Source organism: Paramisgurnus dabryanus, chromosome 1 (genome assembly GCF_030506205.2).
Source record: "Paramisgurnus dabryanus chromosome 1, PD_genome_1.1, whole genome shotgun sequence".
Taxonomy (NCBI): domain Eukaryota; kingdom Metazoa; phylum Chordata; class Actinopteri; order Cypriniformes; family Cobitidae; genus Paramisgurnus; species Paramisgurnus dabryanus.
In genome coordinates this window covers 45,199,559-45,225,008 of record NC_133337.1, presented here as the reverse complement: position 1 = coordinate 45,225,008, position 25,450 = coordinate 45,199,559, and the positions used below count along the sequence as shown (strand labels likewise).

The following is a 25,450-nucleotide window of genomic DNA, read 5'->3' as shown; positions in this document are numbered from 1 at the left end:
TTTCAACTTGTGCGTTTCCCGCAGCAACGCTCAATTTGCGTCATTCGCTCAAACAAGGCGGAATAGCATAGCGCTGAACCCCTCATTCGCGCCACGAGACCTCCAGACACACGTAAACGCATCTTTACGTTGACTTAACATTGAAATCATTCGCGGCAGACGCTCTATTTCAACCGATGTGAACACAGCATTAGAACGGATGTGTTGAAAACAACACAATCAGTGTTAGTTAAGGGACGACACACTAAATGCGTTGTCACAGAATCCACACATTTCTGTGTTATTATAGGAACAACACATTTTGTGTTACTTTTAACACAAAATCAACACAAAATGACACATAATGTGATAAAAGCATAACACAATTTTTTTTTACAAAATGTACACAAATCATTATGATTAGTATGTGTTGTGCTGCCTTAGTTGCAAAAATTATTATACAATTCTTATTTAACTCTAACTTGATTTTATTTTTGTGGTAAAAAATGAACTGTGCATGTTTAGGTGGGATTCATGCAGTGAAAAGTTACAGTTCATAACCACTTAAGTCTACCTCATGTTGGCAGACACCTTTTAAATCTTAATTTGGGCCACATGTTTTAACCAGTGAGCTATCCCTTCACTCCTGTGCTGTAATCCCTTTACCTCGTCACCCATCTGTTAAAGCTCAGGAATCACTGACAGCTCTTTCTGTCCCTTTGGACCTGTGTGTGTTACAGCCGTTCATCATGTTAAAGGTTCGCCCACTGCTACGTAGAACCTCTGGAGGAATCGTAAGCTGTAATCAGATGCCCTGTCAAGGCACACCCCGACCCGTCTCATTCTGAAGCTCCGTCCTGCAGTTTTATCTGCTCCTCTGTGAGATGCGGCGACAGGCGATACGTTTTCAAACAGCTTAAAAATTCCACCGACATGACGATATTGTGGTCTGTAGTTTTACTGCCAATGTGTCCTCAAATCAAAGCAAGACCGGCTGGCAATGGTCATTAACCATCCTGTACAATATTTCCTTTGTCTGTTTTTGCCTATCCATTAAGAGCCCAGAGCGATACTGACAACTCTGTTAAGATTTTACTAAAATGGGCCTACGGTGTCGGCTCAGGGTTTCGTGCTGTACCTGATCAATTATTTATGACGCCTTTATTACTGTCGGTAATCACATTAGTTCTGCTCGTGATGTGACTGGTGTCTTGGAGGGGCACTCAAATCGTGGCCACCTTTTTTGGACGTGAAAGCATTTCTTGAGTTAGATAGGGACTTGACACTTCTTCTGTAACAGTAGGGATAAATCGCCTCTAGTTTCATTTCTGCTATAAGCTTTTAATCGGGAGGTTGGCATGAAAAGACTCTTAATCAGTAGGTGATCTCCAATCATCTGGCACAGCAGCGCACGGGCTGTTCGGGGGCTGCCTTCATGGTGTTCGGGATAATGATGAATTTTTAAACAGAGGAAGTCGTTTAATAGTTAATTTCCTCATTCGCTGTGATCCACAAGGTGTCAATCTATGTCAGACTGTACTCGATGGGATATTACGCTGCAGGCTCCGTATGGACTTGAGTAGCTAAAGCTATGGCTGGAGTAGTGTTTGCCAGATGGGTTTTGTTTCATTTTCGTTTGCACCATAGAGGAGACGTTTAATTCGTTTTTTGGTTCAAGCTGGTTACGCTCTTCTGGGATTTTGTAATAGTTTTTGGCTTTTCTCACCAACATCGTTCTGAATGTATACACAGTACTGTCAAGCACTAAATAAATGCAATAACCGTACAAAAATTTCCAATACACATACCCCACGTCTATAATGTGTATGAAAATATAGATCTGCAGATTTGCCTTGCGGCGTAATCATAACATGGTGATTCTCGTGAAATTAGACATGAGGTGTCATGAAACATTTTGATAAAGTAAATGCAAAGTAAGAGTATCAAAATAAGAACCATACAGTTACAAACATCTGTTACGTACTATTTTGTAAATAAATGACATCATACAAACCAATTATTTAGTTTTTTCCACATTTAAGGGGAAAATTGTCACTACCGCAATGTGTCCATGACTGGATTTGGGTTCTTTGACATGGAAATATTTATAATAAAAAATAAATAAAAGTTTCAGTGAATGTTATACTACAAACATTTACAGTAAAGAAACATGTGGTATTTGGTGATCATTGATAAATGTAAAGACAATAATAAGGAATATAAATGTGTCCAAGAAAATTTTTCTCATCCTCCGCAACAATTTTCAATCATTGTTTAAGCCCTCAAGGAACTAACATTTTAAAAAAAAAATGTTGTAAGGGACATAATTGACTGTGACACTCAAGATGGCTATCAGGTAAGCAGTTTTTATATTTCCCCCCAGATAAAAGTTGAAATTTTGTTTGTCAGAGTACCTAGACAACTTTTTAGTTCTCATTACCGAAACATGAGTTTGTAAATGCATATGCGTTGCGGTAATGATAATTTTTGATAATGATAATCTAAAACATTTAAGTAATTCTATAGGAAATATTTTTTAAATCCTCTGAAAATAATGGTTATAGTAAGTCCAGACCTTAATTTTATATGTGCAAAAATATTGGCTTCAAGGGCTTTTTAAAAAAATCTGATGCTGGACACCTTCTAAGTCTGGATTTCGTGAGAATCACCCACATATGAGTCTTTGATACATCATGAGAGTTGTGGTTTGTTTATTGTGGATTAATAACATTTTTTACATTGTGTATTTGTGGGGCAAGGATTGCCCAGAGGTTTTTGGATGCCAAATGAGTGCCATGTCACGGCGATACTTAACTCGGTTAGGTCTTTACAATCGCATTGTTTTTCTGTAGGGGTAATCTGCTCTACCGCTGTCAGTTTTGATATCCCTCGACCCTGTTTTAAATCTAAAGCCGTGGTCAGGCTAAAAAATGATCTTCTGCGTTTTGGGTTATGCATTGTGTAAAAACTATTGCCTTTCACCTTCAGGCATGTTTCGTTTATACAGGGTTATTCTTGCATTCTGATGAAGTGCTAGTCATAGTTGGTTTTGTTTTCTTGTGCAATGGACAATTTGTGGTCTTTAAGATCTCAAAATCTCTTTTGGTCACCCTTGGGGCTACCTTGTATTTATTTAGGATTTCAAAAGATTGTGGCCTTCTCTAAGAGCCTTGGTGCTCTTGTGGTTTATGGCTTTTCTCATGGATTTTGTATTTGTGGTTCAGGCGTTCACTCTTCTATGCATGTCTGCGAGGCTTCATTGACTTCAGATGTCACCAGCCACGCAGGTAGCTTCTATATCATACAAAGAAAAGAAAACAAACCTTCCCCAGGGGTTTCGTTTCTTGAGGTGAAGCGGTGCGTCGTCGGCGCGTTTGATCAAAGCTGTTTTCACGCTGTGACAGCACCCTTGCACGCGAAGTGTCTTACCGTGCTCTCATCACTTTATTATCCCTGTATTTACCGTAATAGGATGAGTACACATCAACACAGAAGCGCTTGGCAGGCAGTTTGTGTTTGTATTAGCTGAGGTTACAGGTCTAGACGTGCTGATGTTGCATAGTCTTTGTTAACCAATTAATCAAGTTTCAATTTTAGGAGTAAGTTCAAGGGAATCTGACATGTTTTGCAATGTAATAACACCAGGTGGTTTCTTAGGAACATGCACCTCCTCACCATAAGTAAAGGTTTTACTGTTTTTGAACTCCTAAAATGCTAAAGGCCATTTATATTATATTAGATTAGACTTTAGCTTATTCACCTTATCCCCCAAAGTTAAATAAGTCCATACATACCCTATTCATCTCCGTGCATCCCGTAACCCTGTCTGACGCACCCACCGCTAGCCTAGCTTAGCACAAAGACTGGAAGTAAATGGCTCCAGCTAGCATACTGCTTCCATAAAGTGACAAAATAATGCCAACATTATCCTATTTATATGTTGTGATTTGAATAGTCACAGCATGTACAAATAACAAGGTCATATGAGACACATGAGGACTCTCTGCTCCTCACCACAGGCTTCTTAGGTGTTGCGAGCAAATCACTACGCCCAAGTAACTGTGCTGAGCTTCTGATTATATAGTTCCCAGTATACGTTTAAAAGATGCCTGTGTCTCATATAACCTTGTTATTTGTACACACTGTGACTATACATATTACAACAAATAAATAGGAAAATGTTGGTGTATTTTGTCACTTATTAGGAGCAGTATGCTAGCTGGAGCCATTTATTTTCAGTCTATGTGCTAAGCTAGGCTAGCGTTGGGTGCGTTAGACAGAGTTATGGCACACACGGAGAGGAAAAAGGTACGTATGGACTTATCTAACTTTGGGGGATACGGTAAATAAGTCCCAAAAAGTTGACGTGTTTCTCTAAATGATAGACATCTTTAATGAACATTTGTGACCCTGAACCACAAAACTGAAAGTTGAATAAATAACCTTTCCATTGATTGTATGGTTTGTTATGATAGGACAATATTTGGCTGAGATGCATTTGAAAATCTGGAATACGAGCGTGCAAAAAAAAAAAAATGAGAAAATCGCCTTTAACATTGTCCAAATTAAGTCCTTACCAACTGCATCCATTCACAAAAATATTTTTTTTATATGTATTTATGATAAGAAATCTACAAAATATTGTCATAAAACATGATCTTTACAAAAATCCTGGTTTTGTGCTCCAGGGTCACATTTAAGTGTATTTTTTGATGACAGTTAATTTGCTATGAAGCTCTAGTGTTTCATAGAAGTATAAGGATTTGAATCCGTGTGAAACTTTTTGTTAGATAAACTTCTCAAAGGTTTTACTTTGGTTGGTTAAATTTTCTACATCCTTAATGATGTACTGTAATAGAGGCATATATTATGGAGATCAGGATTAGCTGCTGCCTTTTTGTCATTTTCATTTGATGCGAATGTACTAGAACAAACTAATTTTAAAAATGAGATATTTGCAGATGTTTTATTTGTGGCCTGTTCTGACCACCTTAACAAAATCGTAATTTAGTGTAATAGAAGGCACCAAAAAGATTGGATTGTAGGAAATCAGAATAGCATCTGTCATTGGAAAGAATAATGTCTTATCATAGCAGTCATTTTCCTGTTTACTTTATATAATGAGCATAATGTTCCTGTGTGAGATGCTGTTCCCTGTCTTTTGCAACAGTGTTTTGAAATGATGCATGTAGAGGAAAACAGTGTGTAAATATAACACATGTAATGATTTCACAAACTGCTGTTTTTGTGAGTCTATTCCATGCACTTAAACTCACTTACTTGCCTTAAGGAAAAACAATATTTAATTAGTTATTTTACTTTATACAAATTCATGGATATCTTCTGCCTGTGTAATGTTGCAATGCAAGTTGGTTGAGGTTAGGTGTTCCTTAAGTCTACTTTTGTTTTGAAGGTAGCAGCAATAGAGACACTTTGTTTGGTACTGGGATGCGTAACTAATTAACAAAAGCAGCCCTGTTAGCACATGCTGGTGTTGAATGCTAATTTTAACTTGCAAGATTTAGTTGCATATGAAGAAAATGCCAATGCTGTAAAATTTAAGTGTCTTTATTGCAGCCTTAAATGTTGATATCGCACTGTTTTTAGACTAATCCAATGTTTCAATAAAAAATAATTTGACACATAATTCTGGCTTGTTGTAGCCTAGTGGTTAGAGAGTTGGGCTTGTAACCAAAGAGTTGCAGCTTCGAATCTTTTTCACTAGGAGCACAGTGGCCCCCAACTGAAAATTTTAGGGGCGCAACCAAACAATTTAGGGGCACACACCGTAAATCAACATGCTAACCAAATATTCACATTTCTACAAATTTCCACTGTATTACTAATAAATTATTACTAATAAATAATTTGATGATAGATGCAGAAAGTACAATGTGCTGTTCAAATTCAGTGTCACATCAGAAAAAAAGGTCAAATTTACTGGTCGCACATGTGCGACTGGATGTTAAATTTAGTGGCACACTCTCAAATTTTGGTGGCAAAATGCCACCATTTGGTGGAAATCTGGAGCCCTGAATTTGTGCAAGGTACTCGAGCAATCAATTACTCATGCCCATCTCTAAATTTGGTTGTTTTAACCCATTGTTGGGTCAAATATAAACATTTTCTGGGTTATTTTGACCCAAAGACCCAGGTTTGTCCCTTTTTGACCCAATGCTGGGTTAAAAATAACCTGGCATTTTTAGGTGCCAATTTTTTAGCCTGAATTTTTTTTTTCCCTGGGTGTCCACTTCTTTAGTAGTACCTTATTATTATCTGTTGTAACAGTGGTTTTAAATGTATATTACATGCCCGGAAAGCTTTTATCCCACTCCAATCTTTTATTCAAAATATTTACATTGTTAATGGTTGCCTTTTATTGCACTTTCAGCAGCAGACAGGTGCCATGCTTTTCCTTTGTGCTTATAAATGTCTAGTGCCTTTTACATAGCAGATTTGTGGACTCGGAAGAGCTGTTTGTGTGATGAGCTGTTAAAATGTTTCTAGCCTTGAAGTACGAGATGAAAATCAGCTTGCATTGGCATAATTGCACTTTGCTGTCTGTTACAGTTTCGGACATGTTCTTCAGCACGCTGTTTTCCAAAAACATTGCTTTTTGACTAATAGTAGCTCTCAACGGTGGGGAGTAGCCCTTCCTGCTAATATTGAGCCTTTCTTACAACCAAGCCATTCATTTATTCTGCTAACCCTGTGAATCATTTCAAAAGTTTCGCTTTAATTTAAACTCAGTTTAATATTCTGTTAGGTTTTAAAGGATGAAACCACCTGTATGTGATCCAGTCACGTCTTCTCTGCATCCGCAGTTACAACTCATTTTGGTTTTAGGTGACTTGTTGACATCTCATGGTCTGTCACGAACGGTGTAATTGTGGATTACTGTCCATTTAAGTGTCTTAAAAGGAGGGGTGTTGGTTTTTCGGTGTTTGTACCAGCGCATGACTCGCCTGTGGGTCCTGTCTTTTGTGGTTAAACCTTGTGAGTCAAAGTCTGCATCTTACATGCCACGCTGATCTATTATTAGCAAAGACCGAAACAAGAAAACAAAGTATCAACTTTGGCAACATGGCAGAAATCTTCAACAGGTTATTAGATTGTGGATAGCTTCTAGTTTGGGATTTAAGTGGAACCGTTCAGTGTTAATTTCAAACGTGCCTTCACAAATGTTTTCTCTCTTGCTCTTTGTTCGGCTCCTAGCGGATTTTTAGATGTATTAATTCCTTCCTCTGATCTTTGCAGATGTGACATCATGAAACATCTTTGGGATTAAAGCATGACTGCGGGCAGGATTGTCTTTATCTCGCTGTATTTTGTGGAAAGTTTGCCTAGCTACACATCAGCTGCAGATGTCTTTGCCCTCTTTAGTGATGTAATATCGACCATTGTACGCTTGTTGATCTAATGTCTTTCCTTTGAAGGTACAGCAATGAGCGTGCAGTAACCATATTTTATCAATTCTGACTGGTTTGTTTGAAAGAAACAACGAATCCGTACCGCCTGCCTTTTATTCGCTTTATAACTGCAAAAAGTTTTTGCTATATTTTTCAGTTCCCTGCTTTAGATCCAACACATCATTTGGCAGCTTAAAGGTTTGTGTTTCTTCTTTGAGTTTAATTTGGCTGTATTCCTTTCCAAAGAAGGGAAGCTTTAAAGTGTAAAGATGTTTGATTTACTCGCTCGTTTTAAATGATTTTATGTTTGTTATCGCTTGTCTCGCTAAATGCAGTGAACACAAAAGCAGTAAACAGCCAGCTGTTGTTGGTTTCTGAATGATGCTCTCATTACAGACAGGTGATAAATGCGATGTCGAGGGCATCAGACTTGCGATTCTTTCTTTTTTTTTTAAATCCCCTACTGGCGTTTGTACAACACAGCCCCATTGATTTCATGACAGTGGTGTACCCTTAAACAAAAGCTTGATGTCTAATGAAAATCAGATTGTTGCATCAGATTACAGGAAATGCTTTGACTACGATGCCGGAATCAAGGTGCAGATTTTTACTGTGCATGGATTGGCTAACCATCAGAGAAGTTTTTGGAAACATACAGTAATATTGTTTTAGAGAATACAGTCTGTTATATGCCGATTAGCCATATCCTGTATGTGGTTGAGCTTTTAAGGTTTATGAAGCATGAATTCCTGTCCTTCAGCCACCAGACCCATTAATTTAGTTTCAGAATAAGCCTCAAAGGTGGCTAACCTCAGAACATGTGGAAAAGATGAGTGCTTCCGCTTACAGGCTTTGTCTCAAGCCTAATGATAAATGGTTTACATTTTGCAAAATACAACCAAAAAATACAGGAAATGTGTATGTAGTATTAAAAACTGTATTAAAGTTTAAGCTGAAGTGTCAAGTATTTACGGTAAACTCCCCTTCCACTTGATCAATAGCAGGAAATGCAGGATCTCTTAAACCTAAATAAAATTAAATTCTAATTTCTTATTCTAATTGAATAACTTCAGGACTTCAGTCTCCTCAAAAAAGCTCAAGATGTGTTTCGTGCCAAGAAAGGTCACACTAAAAACGGACTGATGCGTGAACAAGACATTTAGTTCTAAAAATTGTTTTGTTTTTAATTTTGTGTACATATTTCCTGTTTTTTTCTGTTTGTATCTTAAATATGAAAAAATATGGTTGGACATTAAAACTTTGCTAAAACAAAAAAGCTGGTGATGGTGGCTTAAGACTTTTGCACAGTACTGTGTTTATATATATATATATATGTATAATGTAAAAAAATCAATATTTGCAGCAGCTTGAATTGTTCAAACTTACGCCAGAGACCAGCAATTTCATTTATTTTAATGTAAGCTTCGCGACATGGGCGAAAGTGACCTTTGGCGACTATATGGCTGTGTCCAGCGATGCAAGAAAAGTTCTTGCAAATGATGAAAGATTTTCGGGGGAGTGTCTACCAATGGGAGCGAAGCAGTGGAGTTCACGTCATCCGTCTTTCGTCAATTACTGGAGTGGAACTCATTTGTTAATGTCAACCAGATTTAGAAAGGCCACATTAAAAGAGACACGGCGAGAAAGTCTTTAGGGCTGTTTGTTTGGGGTGTGATGATAAAACGTGTGTCCCATAAAAAAACCTGGCTAAAATCGATTCTGAATCGCAAGGCTGCGGTTCTGTGTTTCATGCGCAGCTTTTGCGTGTACTACGGTGTTTTGGTCTGTAAGAAGTCTTTATCAATCTAAAATCATTATGAGTCTGAGTCGTTTATAACGTTCATTTAAAAAGCAACACTCGTTAAACAAAATCATTCAAAATATGCTTTATTATCAATAAAATACCTGAAACAATTTGAAGAACTGCGATAGAAATATTCTTACAGACATTTCCTGGAATAGTGTTTGAAATGGTGGTACTTCTGCGGCACAATTAGAGTTTCTGCACGAGGGCGCCCTCTGGCTTTTGAAATGGTCCGTATTTCATCGTAATTCAGTAAAATTCATTAATTGAGAAAATGCGCATTTGCACGATTAAACGTTACAGCCCTACTGTTTATACCTGGTATTAAGATGCGTTTTGGTCAATCGGATCACAAGTGCATGAGAGACATTCACGATTACACCTGGTATTTTAATTCGTCTCTTTTGTCCGCTTTTGTCCGTTTCTGTCCTGATTACTGAGGGGGTGGTTTGTGGGCAAGTCCCTCTGCTTTCATGTAAACCCGAGCGGGATAAATGACGGGTTTAAATTGACGTGAACTAATATTATGTCAACGTCCACGTACAAGCTTTTCATATTTATATTATATTGATATTTCAGAACAATTGATGAAATAAACTCACGCAACTTTCAAACGCTTGCAAAATAAAACTAAAATGAAAGAGGCGGAGAGCAGCTGCTTCAGTTTTATCAATTAAAGCCTAAAGATAGCGCTTAACACTGGGTGTTCACGTTACAAGTCATGTTTCATGTAAAAATGTTGTGAAAAAACTACAAAGTGTCACTTTAATAAAACGTGTACATAGCCTCTTAGTGATGGGGGTAGGGTTGGGTGGAGGTTTATGCATGTTTTGTCTTTCTTTTTACTCTGAGAAGCCTCTCAAATGACTGAAAATACTGTAAATGTGAGAATCGTGATAAACATTTAGCAATGGCTTGCCAGAACTAAATGATTTTGAAACTTCAAAGTTATGTAATTGCATAGTAGTGTTTTGTACATACGTCGTTAATATTTTTATTATGCAGACAGCAAAAAATACTAGATTATTATTTTATTGTTGGCCACTTTCTTAGCTTGTCCGTTTTCCTTTTATAGCTCTATAACGCGTCTTTCTGTCATCGCAGTTAACCTGCTTTCCCTTTGACAGGAGCCATTTTGCAGCTTTTAACCGTGACAGATGGTTGAGGACTCACTCTGGGGATCAACAGGAACTAACTGTCTGACATTTCTCTCGACAAGCCTGACCAGGGGACATAGAGAAGCGCAGGGTCTCAAGGGCCAAAGGCATGAAGCTAGAGAGGACAGGGGATGTCAGGAACTCTTTACACGTAGTCAGACTCTTCAAAACCATCCTGAGTCCATCTGTTAGAGTGGCTGGCACTATTCTTCAGTCATTAATAATTCACCAGTATTTCCAGCGGTGCCCGAGTGGGTTCGAATTGACAAGCGCCTTTTCACGGAGGTTAATCTGAGTCGGCCGTTTAAACGAGACTTGCATCTTTAACTCAATCCATGCTCCATCTGTCAGAAACCTTCAGGCTAATAATAGGGTTGGTTTCCATAGATGCTGCTGCTCAAGCACCCTGTCATATAGATTTGAAAAACCACAATTAGTGTCTGCTTTGTAATTACCAACTTTAATGTTGGAGAGGATGCCGATCAAACCATAGTTTGTCTGAGTTAGAGCCTCCCCCTCCATGACCAGATCTCCAGTTTCTATATATTTAAGTGCTATAGACCAAACTTGACAGACTACATGTGTTTGTCTTTCATTTTTGGTCACTTACTTGTTTTCATCTTCATTCAGTGTCTACATGCATTAAATTGGATCGAGCAGTAATTTGTCAAACTTTTCTAGCAAAATAAATTGAATTCCTTGCGGTAAAAGAGTGGTAAAAATAGATGGATTTAGACCTATAACAGCTACACTGCAAAAAAAAAAATTCTTAACAGGTTTTTCAGTTAAATATTTCTTTATTAAGACATTTATACTGTTTTTTTAAAGCATTAATCTTTTATATAACAACATTTTATCTTGCTGCACCAATAAATATGTTCACTTCTTGATACTTAAAAAAAAAAAGAATAAACTCTGCTATTTCAGTACAACAAAGTAACATTCTTTGAAAAAGTCTTAAATTTAATTTAGAAACAAAAGTATTTCATTTTACTTTGATTTAACTTTTAAAGTCCCCTCCCTTGTAGTTGATAATATTTTTAAACAAAAAAATCATCTTTGAGCATCATAATAGCATATGTAAAAGTTTTTTCTGTGCTTTAAAATAGCTTGAATGTAACTACAGTCTTTCTTCATTTAGTATACCGATATATGCGTATATAAAAATTAGTCCTGCCTCTAATTAATCAAACCGCTAAGACCATTGATATGAATATGCAAATTAGTCCCTGCCTCCACTCAATCGCACCAACTTGGACAATAGACATATGGGTCATTCTACAGAAATGTCCACTTTTGGTACGGCAAGATGTCTTAAAATTGATTTCTTTTTCTAACACATAAACTTAGGCCACATTATTAGATTACTCTTTGACTTTATGAGTATACATAAATGACATCTTAATGATTTTTATTTATCGTGTGCATGTACTGCATAAACCATATTTTTGTCACTGGTGTTACCTTACTTCTTTAGCAATATTAAATGTGTTTTTGAAATATTATTTTCTTAAGTGTAGCAGAATTCAATGAATTTAAAATTATCATCATGTCACATGTGAAAGATGTTATTTAATGTGAAAGAAAAAAACACAGTAACACTAGTGACACATCAAATCACCAGTCACTGGTGTTACTGATCTTTACTGGTGTTACCCATAAGGAAGGAAACACCAGTGACAGTAACACCAGTGACAGTTTTCATGAAAACTGCATTTTACAAAAGTGCTGCTGCAAAGTATCAAACCACATGTTGTCAGTCATTGTATACTCACTAAATTAAGTCGTTTAATCCATTTGTATTCCAGTTTTTCGTAATTCCCAAACAATAAGGGAGGTCATACCAGTGACTTAAACTAAAAGCTTCATATGAAATCATGAGATAAATGAGAAGATTTCTGATAACTGAAAAGAGAAAGTGGACTTACCATGGGCTTCTTTTCATAGATCTCCAGGAAATTGAAAGAAGAAATGTCAAATGATATCATCAGTGTGATTTTAATTAAAAAATAAAAGCTTTTTTGTTAAACGGTAACACCAGTGACACAACTCTAGGGGACCACTACTTTCATCATATATTTTATAATATTTATTTAGTATTTTGTTTTTTAATGTAATTTACATCATATATTTGATAGTTATGGACACATTTTATTTTAAATATAAGAAAACACTGTTTTTGATCTAAAAAAAAATAAAGCATTTTGGCTCTGTACATGACTGTGGGGACGAGCACTTCTGTGGTGCTTGGAATTTTAATTAATTAATAAAAATCAAATATTGCCACATTGATGGCTCAAAAAGGTGTAATTGTTCAAATAACATATTGTGTCATTTTAAAATATAACAAAAAAATATTTATAACCCTAAAGTGTTTTTCAAGTGTAATATTTCTGTAAAGGCTAGGGACAGAAAAATTGACATTTCTGTAGAATTACCCATATATGTACATAGATGCTGCTTTCTGCAGTTTCTGACACGTAGCTGTTAAGTCTGGTTGGAGAATGCGTACGTGAGCTGCGCTTTGCAGCACACACACACATACATATATATTTGAATTCTGATGGTACAAGGTTCAAACATTAACACCACACGCATGAGCAGCAGCGCATGCTTACGTCATAGACGTAGAGCTGAAGCAGCAGTGCTGCAATCCTTTCAGCGCCGAGTCTATGCACCATCTATACATTATATCTATGTCTTGAAATACTGATCCACTTGTTAAAACTGTGTGGACATGATTTGTTGCATGTTTGAGATGTAAGAAGCCAAAAACTCAAATTTTATGAAAAAAAATACTCCGCAATACAGATGTTAAATTATTAATTTGCACATGGTTTACCTTAATGCATTTTAAAACCACCATATAGACATATTTAGGGTTTTTTCTCCTATGAGTTTTTTCAACCCCTAGGGAGTCAGCTGTAATATCCTACACTGTAAAAAAAATTCCGTAGAAATTGCAGCTGGGTTGCTGGTAATTTACCGTAGATTTAAATTTATGTTTTTTACTGGCAACATTTTGTTCAAAGTTAAATGAACATTAAACATTTACAAGTCTTTGTCTTTACAGAGTAAAACTAAAAAAACAGCATCAAGCAAAACATTCTGGGAAATAAAAATCTGAAGCAAAAAAGCAGAAAAAGGTTGATGATGATTTTTGGTTCCCAGAATGCTTTGCATGAGGCTATTATTGTATAGTTTTATTCTGTAAAGATAAAGACTTGTTAATATTTAAAATGTATTAAACTTTGAACAAACTCTTGCCAGCAAATAACATAAATTTAAATCTACGGTAGATTACCGGCAACCCAGCTGCAATAACATTGTCATTTCTACGGAATTTTTTTTACAGTGTACTTTTGTTGTCCACTGATTTTTTTCTGTTTTTTCCTGCTTTTATTAATGTATTAATGTGTTTTTTCTGCTTTTATTAATGTAAAGCTTCTTTTGAAACAATTAAACAATTCTGATAGGCGCTAGATAAATAAAATTGAATTGAATATAGAAAAACAGAGAACAGGAATTTTAACTGTTAAACAAGATTAAAAGACATGATTGAAGATTTGTACTTCAAATGTTCTTGTCTGCAATCAGCTCATTCCTTCATCTTCTCTTCCTAGTGTCCCATCCATGCAGGTAGACAGAAAGGTAAAGATGTGAAAAGGCAGCCTAATTACGGAATGCAAACAGCGTTCAGAGCATCAGTCTTGGCGGTAGCTTTTGTGGTTTTACAAAGAGACAGATTGCGGTTGCAACAACGAAAACATACAGTAGGTTCCTGTGACCCATGTCTTGGCATGTCTTGAGCGCTTACCGCAAACTGCTAATAGAGAAAAGAGAATAAATCAAGCAGATTAGCCATTGAAAAGGCTTTCAGGTGAAATAGCACCAGGAATTCTCGTGTCCGTTGGGCATGTTTCAGGAGGCTTGCCCGAATGTGCTTGCGGCTGTGGACGGTGTAATGTACATGCATCTTCTGAAAAGATGATTGAAAGAAGAATCGACAAACACAGACTGTTTGTGTATTACCGCATAAGGATGTGTGACCTCTCGAGCTAGGCCTCTTTCTCAACAAAATCACTTTGACATCCCTACCGCATGGATGGGCGTAGATGAAGTGGGTGCTGACATTGACTTCTTGATGATAAAACCTCTTCTTTCAGAGTTCCTTTATTGGAGAATGTTTAGACTGATGTCACTTTGTCGTCCCACTTACATTAAGGTGGAATGTTAAAAGTTTATCGCTCTGACAAGCAAACCGTGTCCATCTGAAGTCAGCCTGTCTCTTGAGAAGTAAACTTCAGCTAGAATGTTTAAAGGAAAAATGCGTTTTGCCACAGGTTGTTGATTGCAATAAATTCAACACAATGGAGTTAGGGCAGTGCGGAGTGGAGTTTAATTTCTATGAAGACATAAACTAAACTGGAGGTCTGAGTGTAAACATTTGGAAAGCAAGCATTTTAGGATGCATTTGCAAGAACGCATTCCCATGAGCCTTATGCTGTCACACACAGCTGGAAGCATCAGATGTAATCTAAACACACATTCATGCGTTCTTCAAACACATTGATGTGTGTGTGCCTTCTTACTTAGAGTAATGTGTCTTTTTTTTGCCAATGACTTAAAATAGTGTTGTGATCAATGCGGGATTATGATTAATGTGCGTTAATAGTGGAGGTATTGAGCCTTCTCACGATTGTTACTTCAGCCAAGATGTTTTAAATGTAGGGAACATAGCATTATACTCAAATCACTATAATTTAAAAGACTACCAGCATTTTAGGCCTATTATCATTTGAAATGTTGCTATTGTGTCAGATCTTAGAGAAGAATGCAGAAAGTCCATAGGTCATAGGTTTGAACCCAGGGAATGCAAATACTAAAAAATGTATACCTTTAAAAGCAGCTGTAAAATGTGTAAATTAAAGGGGCACTCCACTTTTTTTGAAAAAATGCACATTTTCAAGTTCCCCTAGAGTTAAATATTTCATTTTTGCCGTTTTGGAATCCATTCAGCCGATCACCCGGGTCTGACGGTACCACTTTTAGCATAGCTTAGCATAATCCATTGAATCTGATTAGACCATTTAGCATCACGCTAAACAATAACCAAAGTGTCTCGATATTTTCCCTATTTAAAGCTTGACTTTTCTATAGTTAAATTGTGTACTAAGACTGACGGAAAATTAAAAGTTGCAATTTTCTAGGCAGATATGGCTATGAACTTTACTCTCATTCTGGCGTAATATTCAAGGACTTTGCTGCCGTAACATGGCTGCAGGAGGCGCAATGATATTACGAATTTCCCTGAAAATAGTCCCCTGCTATTGAAAGTAACCAAGGGGACTATTTTCAACTGCTGCGTAATATCATTGCACCTCCTGCAGCCATGTTTTTTAGGGCGATGCTAATGGTCTAATCAGATTCAATGGATTGTGCTAAGCTATGCTAAAAGTGGTACCGCCAGACTCGGAGATCGGCTAAATGGATTCCAAAACGGTAAAAAAAACGGTTTAACTCTATGGGAGCTGGAAAATGAGCATATTTTCAAAAAAAGTGGAGTGTCCCTTTAAAATGTAAGTCAAATGCATGGCCAACATTAAAATATTTCATCTGCAACCCATCAAAGTAGTCTTGGTTCACTACGACCAGTTTGGTGCCGTTAGCCATTCTGGCAGACTGGTATCTGAAACCAGTGGTAGGTGCTATGGTGTGCACTGCAAAAATAAAATGTTGGTTCAACTTAAAGTTAAAAATTGTGTAAAATATGTTTTGTCAACAAATATTGAAGTAACTGAAGTAACTCAAATTTTAAGGCAACCAGGTAACTTACTTTTTAAGTTGAACCAACTTTGTTTACAGTGTGGCATCAACTTTGTGATAGCCTGGGTTATGTGAACTGACACTGGGTCAAAGATGATGAACTAGCTCCTTTTTCCCACAGGAGGTTTTTGAACCACCAACTTGGCCCCTTTTTCCAACTCCCAATTGACCCAGAAAGCGGTCATCCATCTTACATACATCGTTGCCCTAAAATACCTTTTAATGTTGCCCTATAAATGGAGCATCTGCAAATGGTAGAAACAACATCTGCAAATGGTAGAGCTGGAACCAAACCAGGATGTCTTGGAGGACATCAGCAGTGATTGGGGTGCTTTTGTATTATCCTGGGTGCGAGGAGATGATCTCATATCCCCCTCTTAAAGTGACTAACAAGGCTGCTTTCAAAACCAAATCTTTGAGTCTTCATGTTTCAGTTCGACCGATCACGTGCAGATTTCCTTTTGTCTTCAGCCCAGGGTATCAGCATCCATAACGCACTGAAGCCATTCCCAGCCTTTCATCTCATTTGCGCCTGCTGGCGAAATAACCGAATGCATTGATTCGCACTGAGGCAGCGCTACTGTAGTATAGAGGAGAACCTTTGTAATTGGCTGATTAGCATGTGGACATTTTAGCACAAAACTCGGCCTCATTCGGGCCGTTCATCAAAAACATAGCTGTGCCAGCTGAGCCGTTGCCAGCTCCCATTGGTGCTGTATGGTCAGCGAGGCCAAATGATCACATCTCGCATACAAGGGTAAAACTGAGGTACCCACATGATTTACTGGCTATTGTGTGGAGATAGCAGAGTGTGTGGATGTGAATGTTAATTCAATGCTTGGAATAGATGTGGAAAAACTGATGGTGTTTATCTGTTGAGGTTTGGCATCTTTTACCTTCACGGATCCCACATTATGGCGCCTCTTACTGGTTTCAGATTATACAGATAATACATAACACCTTAATTCATTGAGAAGTATAGCAAGCATCATCGGCCGATTTATTGGTGCTTCCCTAGTTCATCTCAAGGGTTTTTCCATTTATATTCTAGTCTATGCTGTAGTTGTGCACCTTTTTAGTGTAGTTAATGCATGTGCTCAATATATTTAGCAGTTTATTATAAACGCTGTGATCTGGGGAACCGATTCTGCAGGGCTTTACTAAAACTCATGCACCTTGGGTTGAACTTCAACCGCAATTTGGGGGTCGCTTCTCTAAAGAGAAATTTACCTGCGACCTCGAGATGAATTGCAGCTGATGCTGTTCTCCAGACATTTGGCAGGTTATTGTGTTTCAGTATTAGCACTTCAACTCCCGAACTCTGATCTATGCACCTGGACTTTGACAGCGTGGAGATATATCATCGTATATGTGCACTGGCAATATGCACGGCGCTGATTGAAAATTTTGATCGTACCTTTATGTTTGTAAAGGTGGAAGAGTAAAAAGCGAGTTGAAGTTGCTGAGTTGATGTTTGCGCAGGTGTTGTTTACTTTAACCTCTTTTAAGGGACCGATGCCGACATCCTTCTCATGTACAGCAGCTGAATTGTAAACACGTACAGTATATTTGCTTAGGCTTCATGCATGTTCGTGTCTCGTTGAAAATATGCAGCCGACTGGATGATGTTGTGTGTCTATACCAGGGATGGACATCTTTTATTTCTTTTCTGTCTCTGAACTAATGTAAAGTTTTTAAGCCTTATGTATTGGGTATTATATGTAAGAGATAATGTATAAGCAGCCAATTTTTTTGCAGAAATAAGCTTTGATGGTGTGATCATAAGTAAGAAAAGGAACATTAAATACTGATTTAAAATATTTTATTAGCAAATTTTTAACACATCTTGGTTACCGTGTGTTAGTTTTGAGTGTTTGTTATTTGGTAATAACAAATGTCACGGCTTTACTATCAGAATCAAGCATTCCAAGGAGCTGTGTTATAATCCCAAATAACAACCGTTCAAAACTAATAACACACGGCAGGGTTTCCCGCAACACTTTGCAGTTCAGGCGGCCCGCCTAAGCTGGGAAACCCTACCGCCTTAATTAGGTCGTCAAAAAAAAAAAATAGGCTGAAATGAGAAAGACATGGTCCGGTGTTCATATGTGTTCATTTTCTGTAATAGTTTCTTCAAAATAAGTTGTATTTGAGTGTTTTAAATAAAAATATTTTCATTTTCATCATGGTGCGTACGTCCCGCCCCACCCCTTTGATTGGCTCTCCCACCAAACCAACCCTACCACCTAGGGATGCACCGATATGGAAATTTTGGCCGATACCGATAACTCCTTATATTTGGGGGCCAATAACCGATATATATATAGGCCGATAAATATTCATATTAATTTCACAATGAAAAACTCCCAGACCGCGGACATCTTGTCTTTGCACTAGACTAGCATACTCTTCTTGAGCCCGCAACATATGTCATCTTCGTGCTATGTCACAGAAAGCACCAATCAAAACTTCACATGGCCAGCAATGAGCAAGTGAAGTGGTTCAACAAACCGAAATAATCCATCATTTATCGGCTTTCATTTATCGGCCTAATTTTGCTATCAGACTAATAACCGATAATATTACAAATAAGCAGTTATCGGCCGATAACGATATGTCGGCCGATATATCGTGCATCCCTACTACCACCTTTACTAACAAATTTTCTGCGGGAAACCCTGCACGGTAACCTGGATGCTGCAAATCATTTTGAGAGGCACAGTTAAACACAAAAATGTAATCTAAATATGTCTTTTAATAACATATATGACATTTATATTTAAAAACGATTAACCAAATAGCGTGTTCATTGAACGTCTTATCTTAAAACCAAAAGTAAATTGGTTTTCCTCGCAGAAGGTCTGCATTTGTTAAAAATTAGCAAATGAAATACTTCAAATCAATTTTTAATGTTCCTTACCTTACTTAAGAGGTAAATGGCCGTGAAATAATTTGGATAATGTACAGTCAGCCGGTTGTTATTGCAAAATAAGCCCCTGTAGTGTGATACAAGACCCCCCCGGTTAACTACCGGCTGCCTTTACATTATCCCTTACATAACAAATCTCCAAATGTGGCGACTGGCCAATCAGAATCAAGCATCCCAACGAGCCATGTAATAAAAGGTGTTACCTGTGTATATATAATGTTTAATTTGCATATATCATTTGTAGTTTTTCAGTCATTTGTTTTTTATCTTGTAATTGTTCTGTGGGACTGGCAGAACTCTTTTTGTTCTTCTAAAATTGAAAGCAGATCTTTTCTTTCTGTGAAAACTTTTTTTATTGTTAAAGAAACAACGTTAACTCGATCTGATTAATGCAGGTCCTCGGATGAAACCAGAGAATCTGATTATGTCGGGCCTTAGAAAAGGAGATGTGACAGGCCATAACTTCATGATCCCTCCTTATATTCGTTCACGCTCACTACTAAATTCTTTTGTGAAGAATGATCTCCACTAGCAATAAATGCACCGAAGCAGAAATGGCAGGGGTCTTTCTGTGTTGATGTAAACCAGATGATGTACCAGTGTAAAAAGAGAAAAAATGTATAAGGATAGACAGACTGTGAAATAAGATGATGGTTAAAAACTGAGAGCGTCTGACAGGTTCCTAAAACATCATGAGGCCGTCAAAGAATGCTATGTGCTTGCTACCAAGCTAGTTATCTGCCCAGACTAAATCTCTAAGACTTTTTGGGAGTCTTTCCATGCAACTTGGTCTTGGCTTCCAGGATCTGGTCTTGTTAGCATCTGGCTAATACTTTGGAGAGCAGTTTTGCACCAAAAAATTCACTCTCGTTCTCTCACGACCCTCTGACGCGCTTCCTGACCCAGGAAATAGAATTAACACCTCGGCCCTAAAACCACATCTGTGACCTGCCATGCCCTGCATCTCAAGTGCAATAATATTGAGGGCCGAGAGAATAAATTTGAGACTTAACAGACCCTCTACTTAACTTTATACGACACACATTGGGCTTTTACTTCCTCTGCTCTATGTCGTGCTACTTTGGGAAAAAACTGGTGCCAAAAACTTTGCAACAAAATGAAAAAGTGTCAATCTCCGGTGTCAAATCCTTGATGTTTTATTCACCTGTCCGTTGAATATTAGTTCTTTCATGAACTATTGGGTTATTCTGTTTTTATGCATAGAAATGCATGCTGTGAAGAGTCATATAAATGATGAATGTTGTCATTCATAGCATTCACGCTAGCAGCGCTTCTATGAAGGCTCAAGATGGGACATAGATACGTATGCCAGACAGCCTCGCACCGTCACAGACAATGTGTATTCCCCCGTTGTGCTACAGAAGTGATATGGTCCGTTCTCAAAGGTATCAAGCAAAATATAAATGTTTTCCGCGTGAAATGTATTACCTACCACAAGAGCATTTTCAAATAGGGATCTCCCTTTTAATGTCAAATGGATGGTACATTTAGGTAAGGAAAAGAAGAATGGATTATCTGTTTATTAGTTATTTTATGTGGGCCATATTTTAGAAGAAATGGGTCCTGAAATTCTTCAGTTGAAAAGTGAGCTCTCTGTTTTCTTCATTAGATGCATGTGCTCTCTCACAGACTGAATAACTGGTTCCTGGCCTTAAATGCTTCACGTGTTTGTATTTTAGTCTCGCGTTGTGGATTCCCCTGGTGAGTTTTGAACAGACTCCCCTGCAGACGGCCATAAAACAAAACTTTTTTTAAAACTTAATCGTCCCTGTTGCACCTAAGGAACCTCTGTGGTGCTTTCTCAGACACATGCGTTCATATCGATCCATTTAAGTTCAGATTTCATGCAACGGTTCGGATTTCATGCATTTGTGGATATTGAGCAGATGTTTTTGGAGAGTACTTGAATATCTCTTGTCTGCTATTTTTTTTGTCTAGTAGCAATGTATCATTAGATAGCACATTTGTAGTGTACAGTATATGCAGTGATTGTTTTACCCAAAATGCTAAAAAGATAAGTTTTACTAATGCCATTTTTGATTTAAGATTGCATGATGATATATACCAATACGTGCATGTGATAGAGCTGGGAATAATAATATATAATAACACTATATATCTGCTCATAATAATACAATTTATAATATATATGTGTGTGTGTGCATATATATATATATACGATTTTTGGAATTACTGTGATGTTTTGAAATGAGTAGTATTTAGTTAGTAAGTACATTTAATTTAAATAGGACATTTAAACATAGAAAAGCTATTTGAAGTGCTGAAGAGAGTAAAAAAAGAATATAAAGAAACCTGAATGAAGTTATATAAAAAAAATTGTATTAAAGAAAGTTTTTAACTTTGACTTAAACATTTATACAGTTATTTATAAATTTATAAAAAGTGTTTGGTCAAACAGAAATAATAAAATGTGTGTTATATCAAAATCTCTCTCTGTCTTTCTAATTTTCCACAAAATAAAATTATAATAATAATTAAAAAAATGCTAAAACTGTAAGGTCATACTAATTTTCATTCATTTTATTTTTCATCTACAGTACTTTGAGGTGCCCTTTGACTCGAACATGAATCGTACCAAAAACAGACCTCTGGTGAGAGGACAAATAAGGTGAGATTCTTAAAAAACATTATATACATTATAATACTCTGTTTTTGTGTCTCTTTCTTCTGTTTAGATGTTTGATTTCCGTTTTTTTTCTAATACTCCCTGCTAACAGCCAACGTTTTCATTTATCCTCCTTCAAACATCATAATGCCAAGGACCCACAAATATGGTTTTATATTTTAAATTGAGCTGTGTGTGTGTGTGTGTGTGTGTGTATATATAAATAAATATAAAAAAGTAGGTTATAATGTATTATTAAATATTTATATTGTTTGTGTGTGTGCGTGTGTATTATTATTATTATTATTATTATTATTAATATATAATAATTCTTATTATATTAATTATTGTAGCCAATTGTTTATAAAAAACAGTGTTGGCTTTATATAATCACAACTTTTTTCTGACACGTGTGTGTGTACATGTGTATATATATATATATATATATATATGTATATGTGTATATATATATATATATATATGTATATGTATATGTATATGTATATATGTATATGTATATATAAACATTTAATTAATATGTGAAATTGAGATTAATTTCATAAATAAACATTTAATTGTATAAAGAAACATTTAAACTGTGTTCGATAAATATATTGTCATTTTATTAAGGCAGCATATTTTTAACATAAACAATTGGCTACAATTAAAGTAATGTTGTGTGTACAAACTTGAAGTCAAACATTTTCAATTCAAATTTATTTATACTGCATTAATCTTGTTTCCTAGCAGCTTTAAAGAAAATACTACCTTACAAACCCCAGTGTGTGAGATAAATAAAATACACCATATACACAGTTATTTAATGTATGTAGCACCCAAAGAGAGCTTAGCACTAAGAAATGAATACGAACACGTACAAAAATTAAATTGTAATTATGTTTAGTAAACTTTTGCATTTTTTATTTAGTATTTTTAGCTCCGAAATATTCTGGGAGCCCCTTAGAGCCTTCTGGAAGCCTCCTAGGATCCCCATTTGAAAACCCTTTCCTAAAGAAACTAACCACTGGCTTCCAAGAAGACCCTTTAATGTCATGTTTTAGATTACAAATCAAATCTTTTACATTCCTGATATTCTGACTCCAAGCCTTAACCTTACGGCTTTGTGTTCAAAACCTGGTGTGTTCCCTACCTAGACAAATTATTTGGCGTTTTAGGTTCATTAGGTTTTGAAACACAGCCTAGATGTCTTTGTTGTGATTTGTAAAGACTCATTGCCGAATAAAATAGCTTCCCTACACTGGTTATGTAATGTCATTTACATTGTTCTCAAGTAGCCCACTGTTTGTGTATACACGAGCCCGGCCGTATCAGAAACTATACGCCTTTGTCTAATATCTGTAGCGCTGGCCAGCCGCTTGTGCACCTGTCCTGCGTAACCTGATCCAGGTGTATGTGGGCGTGGCTCACTTTTTTCTTTGACTGCTTTTTCTCCTCTCGTCTCACTCTACTGCTTTCACCCTAGCCTTGTTTTTGTTTTTATTTGTCAGCTTTATTAAATAGATACGTTGCAGGCTGGGTTCAAACTTGAATGTCTGGTGCTTATGTTCTTACCACTGCACCCAAGCTCCAATTTAAATATGAGATTATGGAATCACAAATCAGGGGACACATTGACGTTTGACAAGGGCATCTTTACGTGCAAGTTTGAAGTCACTCATTTTAAAGTTTGAAGTCACCATATTTTTGGACCCAACTGACAGGAGGAATTTGTTTGATGTTTTTGTGTCATGCGTATCTTTACCTGACAACCTTACAGACCTTTTAGACCCGTACATAAATATGCAGCATACTAACAGTAGTGTCATCCACCACAACATATCATTACGCCCATTTAATGCATCCTAGTGGAGCGTGTTTACACCCATGCAACACACTCGCCCAACTGACAGTGTGTTATTACACTCTTTGATGTTGGCGTGTGTGTGACTGCCTTACATTATAAGAATGTGACACGCAAAATCTCTCACGAAAGCCGTCCGGCATTCTCAAGGTCCCTGTGAAGCGTTTAGCTTTTTTTTAACTAATTTAAAGTTGGTTGTTTATTTATTCGCATTCAACCTTTTGTTTTGACTGTTTCTGGGAGAACCTGCCACGCGAGATCGCATCAAGTGACGATCAAGTGTTTTATTTTATTGCATTGCATTAAAGTAGGCTTCAGTGTATAAATAAACAATAACAATGCATGGTTTATTTGTGGAAAAGTTAGATTAGCTAATTTTTCACAAAGGGAAGGAAATTCCAGCGGTTTTGCTCGTAACGTTAATAGCCTCGACACTAAAACAGCTGATCCCATTCCTATGAACACATATAGACCTCTTAACCACATGAAATGGGCATAACAATGATAATTACATTAGAAAGGAATCTCCTGCTGTTAGGCAGAAAATTTGGCCTCCTTTCCTCTCTGCTTTGGTCTCAATGCCCCTCTAATTTATGGAGCAGTTAGTTGTGAATTTGAACCAGACGCCCGCGCAGGACTCGAGGACTGCGTTTAATAAACGTTAAAGGAAGCGGTTTGATGGAAGCATATGTGGTGAGGAAAGCTTTAATCTGTAGCAGAGAAGCAGAATGCTTTGTTTTGTGATACACAACAGATTTATCTTAGCTGCTGGGTTCTCTTTGTGTTTCTATTTATGTGACACACATTTTTTTTTTTTTTTTTGCTTCTTTGTAATGTTTCACATGGCCTAGAACTTATTTTCGGATAAAATAATAATTCAAGCTTGCTAGTTTGTCTAAAGGGATCAAATCATGACAAATCAAATTATTGTTCATTTTAAAAACAATTGGGTAGGGACACAACAAAACCAATGCCAACAAAGTAGCGCAGACTGTGAGGTCGGCACATATTGCCCGCATACTGGCTGCGTCTGGGTCCAAAGTTGCCCTGAATCCTGGAGGTTTGGTCGAACACACAGCTTTGCATAATAGTACGTTCTCCTGTACGGGCATGCGCTTGCTACATGTACAAAGTATACGCGGTTGGGTGATTCTCACGAATCCAGATTTAAAAGGTGTCCAGCATCAGAATTTTTAAAAACCCCTAAAGCCAATTTTTTTATGCACATATAAGATTAAGGTCTGAACTTAATATAACCATTATTTTTAGAGGATTTAAAAAATATTTCCTATAGAATTATAAAAATTTTTTAGATTATTGTTATAAAGAATATCATTACCGCAACCTGATATTACATTAAATATATGCATTTACAAACTCATGTTTCGGTAATGAGAACTAAAAATTTGTCTAGATACTATGATAATATAAATAATGTTAAATTTAAATTGAATAATTTTAAAAACATCAGGCACCAACTTACTCAATCAGCTGCATTACTTTTTGTACATACTCTGATTCTCCCTCATTTGTCGTATTGTATAACAACCTGGTCACAGGCAAGTGCAACCACACTTAAGCCGGTGTATTCCCTCCATAAAAAAATTCTGAAAGTATTAGACAAAAAACCAAGGGACTACCATCACTGTACTATTTTAAAAAGTCTTAACTTTTTGAGTTTTAATAATTTTGTATTTTACAATAATGTGTGTTTGATGTACAAAATTATCCACAATCTAGCCCCACCTCCTCTTAAGGGATGCGTTGCCCATAATGGAGGTGTTGCTAGGACTAGAGCATCTGTTAGGGGAGATTTGGTAACGCAGTATAGAAGAACA

General features: G+C 36.7%; 1 protein-coding gene across 1 annotated transcript in view; it reads left to right on the top strand.

Annotated features, from left to right (window-relative positions):
• The window catches only part of cox10 (cytochrome c oxidase assembly factor heme A:farnesyltransferase COX10), a 48,378-nt gene that overhangs the window by 16,179 nt on the left and 6,749 nt on the right, over positions 1-25,450 (top strand). The window contains exon 5 of the mRNA XM_065262558.2: positions 21,684-21,754. Within this exon, the coding sequence (XP_065118630.2) occupies positions 21,684-21,754 (71 nt within the window). The remainder of the gene's footprint in view (positions 1-21,683; positions 21,755-25,450) is intronic.